The sequence below is a fragment of the Paroedura picta genome, chromosome 5 (genome assembly GCF_049243985.1).
Source record: "Paroedura picta isolate Pp20150507F chromosome 5, Ppicta_v3.0, whole genome shotgun sequence".
Lineage (NCBI taxonomy): Eukaryota > Metazoa > Chordata > Lepidosauria > Squamata > Gekkonidae > Paroedura > Paroedura picta.
Genome location: NC_135373.1, coordinates 123,644,528 through 123,650,527, shown reverse-complemented (window position 1 = coordinate 123,650,527; position 6,000 = coordinate 123,644,528). Strand labels below are relative to the sequence as shown.

The window sequence follows — 6,000 nt, the reverse complement described above, 5'->3', positions numbered from 1 at the left end:
CCCTCCAGATGTCCATGGACTACAATTCCCAGAAGCCCCTGCCAGCGTTCGCTGGCAGGGGCTTCTGGGAATTGTGGTCCATGGACATCTGGAGGGCCGCAGTTTGACTACCCCTGGTGTAGTGGTTAGGAGTGTGGACTTCTAATCTGGCATGCTGGGTTCGATTGTGCACTTCCCCACATGCAGCCAGCTGGGTGACCTTGGGCTCGCCACGGCACTGATAAAACTGTTCTGACCGGGCAGTGATATCAGGGCTCTCTCAGACTCACCTACCCCACAGGGTGTCTGTTGTGGGGAGAGGAAAGGGAAAGTAATTGTAAGCCGCTTTGAGCCTCCTTCAGGTAGGGAAAAGCGGCATATAAGAACCAACTCTTCTTCTTCTGTGTTGGTGCTTGACTCTTGTGGCCATTTCTTGTGTGACCAGGTGTCAGAATCCCCAGGTATTTCTGCCATGATTTTATTCTATTTCATATTCTGATGCTTGTATGCCTCCTCACCGTCCTTTCACATTCCTTCTCTTTTCTTGTTCTAGAACCCTGTAGTTCCCAGACCTTCCTGTCCCTGATGGCCAAACGGTTCTCCCTCTGTTTTGACTTCTTTGAACTGTGCCTGGTTCGAGATCCCAAGGGAGGGGGATGAACCCCTATGTTGTAAGCCCTGTGCTTTGTACCTCAGTCCTGATTATGCCTTCAATGTAGATGCTTTCATTTTCTTAAAGAAACTATTTCCATGAGTTTACTTATTTAGAAATCAAGGTTTCTCACACCAGGGAAATGCCGATCATCACTTTTGGGTTCAGAGGCAAATTTCTTCCAGGCCTGAATGGACAGGGATTGTTTTTGTTTTTTTTTGGGGGGGGGAGCATCATTCTGGGCACGAAATAGGGGTCACTGTGGGCAGGTAGTTGTGGTTTTCCTGCATTCCGCAGGAGGCTGGACTAGATGACCCTGGATGTCTCTTCCGACTCTGACTCTAACTGCAATCCATTACATTGTGCAGTCCCAGGAGCCAGTAATGCACAATCATGAAAGACCTCCCCCAAACCTCTTAGCAGGGGTCACTCACCCCCACGAAAGGCAACGTTCTGCAATGCACACTTGCAGGGGAATGTCCCCAGAGCTTCTAACCAATGCATGTTTTAGAAGCCGGTTTGTAAAAATGGTGCTCCTGGCTGCCTTTTACTGAGGCTTGGAAGTAACAGAACCTTGCATGTCTCCTTCGGGCAGCCTCTCCTAGAGAGAAGAGGCTGTTTAAAAGTTCACTGATGTGCTCCAGTTTACCCAAACTCCCATGCCCAACCTGCCTGTAATACGTAAAGGTCCAGTCATATAGGTGTGTGATGTGCCATCAAGTCTCCTCTGACTTGTGGCCACCCTAGATAGGTTTTCAAGACGAGAGACATTCAGGGGTGGTTTGCCACTCACTACCTTCCTCTCTAGTTTTCCTTGGATCAACCCCATTCAGCGTTTGAGCTAAGATTGGGTTATACCTTGTCACTTTCCCTCCTGGTAGAACAGTGTAGGATATTGAATCCTTTGAGGATTTGCTGCCCTCTTGTGGTTATAGGCAAAATCTGCACAATGAGTTTCCCATTTACCTGTATTGTTTCATGTAAATTGCCCTGAGCCTTTGGGGAGGGCGGTATATAAATACAATAAAAAATTTATTTATTGCATTTTTACACCACCCTCACTTGTGGCTGTTCACAGCACAGTACATACTCCAGTATAATATGGGATACAATGCACTCCAAAAATTAAGCTCAGTAAATTGCATCAACATTACAGAACATTTAAATTTGCAACCATTGAATATATAGCCGTTACTTGACAAATTGGCTGGACTTAAGATCGCCTTGCGATTTAACCAGTGGGCATATCAGATGGAACGGGGTTCGGGGGGGGGAGGAATGCTAGTAGATGTCATCAGGCTAAGATGACAAAGAAATATACATGGGAAGATATGTGCAAGCAGGGGGGGGGGGAGTGTAACTCAATAAAGCCTGTATGTTTCTGGAAAATGTTTTTCAACTGGAGGTCAAAATTAAGCCGAGCGAGAAGAAAAGTCTCTTATAATCAAGCCCAACGAAGACTAGTATCCTAGGTATGAACTAGTTTCATTGGACTTCCTCAGTTGTGTGATAATTTTTGTAAATTACAAAGAACAATACATCATCCTGCTCCCTCTGGCGCAGAGGACATCTGACAAGCGGGCTTCCTCAGAGACTTCTCAGGAGGCAGGAGCTGATAGAAAACCCTGGTTGATTCCCTGTGGGGACTAGTTCAGAGGAAGCTCAATCTGTCTCCGTAGAGCCTCCTCTATGCAGGGAAGTAATCCCTTTAACGCAGACATCTGAGATGGGTTTTTTCAACCCCGCCTCTGGGAGGGAGGCGCTCAAAGAAAGGCACCGCCCCTTCTCTTCCTGACATGCACTGCAATCCTCCCCATCTTTCTCCTGCCTCTAGCCAGGTAAGGTAGCAGAGCAAGAGCTCTACTAAGTCTTTGTTGGCTCAATGAGAAGGTCCAATAGGTTTCAACCGGGTTCATCTTCCACTTTTAGAACCCGGATACCGCCAGGAAGGCAAAAGGCCTTATTGACAGTACAACCGGCAGTCCTTTCGAGGTTACAACAACAGGAAACCCAGTGAAGGAGACAAGCAAGATAAGAGAGCAGAAACAGCCAAAACAATGACTGCATGGCAGCACCAGAGAGAGGCAGATGAACCTTGTTCAAAGATTGGTGGACAGATAATCACAGGAGATTATCCCACAAAGGCTATATAATAGAATTTCAGTGTCTCCCACCAGACAAATTGGTGAAGTCTCCAACTTCAAAAGAGAAAGAGGGATACATCTGTAGGCCTATTTAGACAATTTTTAATCAGTGCCCCCTGTAGAAAGAGCACAGAAAGACACAACTCACAAAGAAAATATATCAGGAATTCAGTTTTGTGATGAAAGTAGAAGAGTACATTAGCGCCATGGCACAAGATGGATCATTTAGGTGTGTTGATAGCAATGAGGGATGAGAGGAGGTACTTATTAAATTTTCAGACAATACTAAACTGGGAGGGGTAGCAAACACAACCGAAGACCGAATCAGGATACAGGATGATCTTGATAGGCTCAAGAAGTGGGCTAAACTTAATAAAACGAAATTCAATAGGGACAAATATAAAGTCCTGCATTTCGGTAGGAAAAACCATATATGCCACTGGTTCCGACATTTTGCTCCCGGTTCAAGTGGCCCCTTTCATCATCTTATGGTTCCCCAAACTATTCTGAATGCCCTCCTTTGGTCAACTCTGGAAACAAGCACCTTACAGGGTGTACCGCTTGGTTCATCGTTTCACGATGTGCTCGTAACTACAGATGCTTCCCTCATGGGCTGGGGTGCTCACTGTATGGAAAGGACAATCTGAGCAGATACTCCATATTAACTTTTTGGAATTACATACAGTTTGCTTGGCCCTAACACATTTTTCAGATATGCTGAAGAAGCAAGAACCTTCAGACATGCAAGAACCTTTTAATACAGACCAAAAACACATCTTCTATGTTCTACCTCAACAAGCAAGGGGGAGTTTCTTCTTGGCCCGTCGGGAGGCACTGAGATTCTGGGACCTTGCAGTCAGTCTGAGGATAGATCTCAGGGCGATGCATATTGCAGGGGAGCCGAACCTACAAGCTGATGCTCTGAGCAGATCCTTCATTCCCGTCTCACAATTGGTCCCCGGGATACGAGTACCTGCTTCCAGTTTTCAACCTGTGGAGATTCCCCTTGGTGGATCTCTTTGCCACCCCTTCCTCAGCAAAAACCCATCACTGCTACTCCATGGTGGACATGGGTCTAGGCTTCCATGGGGGATGATGCTTTTCAGTTTACGAGCCCCTCTTCCCCAGAAGATACATGTAGAACACACTACTGGAATTTTAGTCGTCCCGGAACGACCTTGCCAGTGCTGATACCCAGCTCTCCTCGGCTTATCCCAAGGCAGGCGGATCCCTTTTCCAGAAAACCCCAATTTGATCTCCTTCCTCCGAAGACTGCACTTTATGGATTGGCTGATCAATTAAGACCTGATACAGGTTCTTGACACCTGTCGCCCCCACGCCCCCATTTGTCACCATGCCACCACAACCTCCCACGCAACACACACATTCAACCCCATGCCCTTACAGACTGGACAACCCCTCCCCTTCTTCCCATCACCAAGCTCCAGTGCCCGTTGTATTCCATGCGAAACTTGATTTTTCTTCCTTTGGTTTGAAAATGAAATAAATGCAATATGGACAGTCAAATTTAATCCCGCCCTTTCTTGTTCACCCCCTTGCCAGCAATGGACAAGCCATACAGTGGGAGCAGAATGGGGTTTATAGATGATAACCTCTTGTGTGGTTTGCTTACTTCGTTACTTGTCATGGAGTACAAGTTTCCACAAGTGGTGAAAAAAAAAAAGCACAATGTTTAATAAAAGCTGTAGTTCAAATAAAAACAGCTGTACGTATCATCAGATATGAACATTATCGGCTGGGAGCATAAATTGTACAGGCTTTCTTGAGGCTAAATACATTTGTTTGCTGGATATAAATCTGCTCTCTTCAGCACTTTATTCTAATTGGTATTCTTCAGCTGCAGAACTGTGCATGCTTTCAATGAGTTTTCTTCTGTTCCAAAAGTTCCTAAGAATCTGAAATGGCTAACAAAGCCGTGTGTTTCCCCGTAAGAGGATCCAGTGATGCTGTGCAAACAGCTCAGACGCCACTTTTGCTCAGAATGTTTAAAAACAAAAGTTCAATTTTTACAAACACCGTGTTACGAGGAGCCTAAAACTGTAAGCTGCAAACCGAATACAAAAATACCGTTTTTGTTAGAAATCACATTAAAAGAAGTACATAAGAAACCAATATCATATGTTCACATATCTATCCAGGCGCTGCCCGAGACCTTCAGCGTAGCCACACAGTGTTTAGCTGTGTCTGGTTTTTTATGCTTGTGTCCATTTTCAGAACTTCTCGAATGGCCATGGTGGCGTACGTCGATGGCGGGAGGGAGAACTCCATCTTCAGAGCAGTGTATTTTCCTTCTGTCACAAGGAAGCCAAAGATCCATTAGGAAACCATACAACTTTCTATATCTCTATAGATCTCTGTAGTCCTGTACTAATTGCCTTCCAAAAAATAGCACCAAGAACAACCAAGTTTTATCCGCTGTTTGCTGAGATGATGTTGATCTTCCTATTCATTTCCACGTGCCCCGCCTATTCATTTTCATGTCATCTCTCAGCTAGTTGGAAGGTTAGGAGGAGAAATCTCCAAAAATGCCTACAAGCTATTAAACAGAAGAGGCTGCAGAAAATACCCTCCTTTTGGTGTCCATTAAGTGAAGACGAACTCCTCCCCTCCAGCTAGGAGGATTTTGAGAGAGAGGTGCATAAGCCACACCACCCACTGGAATGCTGCAGGCCTGTGGTACAGGCTTTCCCCCAGGATGTGATTCGGATGACAATGCGCATCCCAGAACTGGGCTGTCTTATTGAAAAGGAAATGTGCAATTAAAAATGGTCTACCAACAAAGAAGCTTTCTCAATACACTCACACTGGCTCCCCCCCCCCCCCGCCCCTTATCCAAATCTACGTGTTAAACCCATCAATAGAAGATGCTTGCAGGAATAGTAAGAGTGAAGAGAGTGCATCTCAGTCTCACAGGTTCTCACCGCATTGCAGAATTTCGCTTCTGGAAAAGGCTTATTTTGAAAGATTTCAAACCCTCCCCCCCCCATCAGAACAGCTGCTTAAAGTGGAACTTCTAAACCATCAATCAATCCATTTACCAATGCTACCCATCATAATATGCCACATAAAGACTAGGAAACATTTTTATTCTCACCTGTTAGAAGGACTGCAGGTGGTTTTCCTTCCAGTTTATCTAAGTCCGTATTGAATAATGGGATTTTAGGGTCATCATAGGCAACCGTCTCCCTTTATTAAAATAGAAAG

At 45.3% G+C, this 6,000-nt stretch overlaps 1 protein-coding gene across 6 annotated transcripts in view; it reads right to left on the bottom strand.

Moving 5' to 3' along the window:
• Positions 1 to 4,446: 4,446 nt before the first annotated feature.
• The window catches only part of PUS7 (pseudouridine synthase 7), a 67,108-nt gene continuing 65,554 nt past the window's right edge, over positions 4,447 to 6,000 (bottom strand). For all 6 annotated transcript variants that reach the window (XM_077340344.1, XM_077340343.1, XM_077340342.1 and 3 more), the window contains 2 exons: positions 5,891 to 5,982; positions 4,447 to 5,087 (listed from right to left, as the gene is read on the bottom strand). In XM_077340344.1, coding sequence (XP_077196459.1) covers positions 4,951 to 5,087; positions 5,891 to 5,982 — 229 coding nt within the window. In that variant the 3' untranslated portion in view covers positions 4,447 to 4,950. The remainder of the gene's footprint in view (positions 5,088 to 5,890; positions 5,983 to 6,000) is intronic.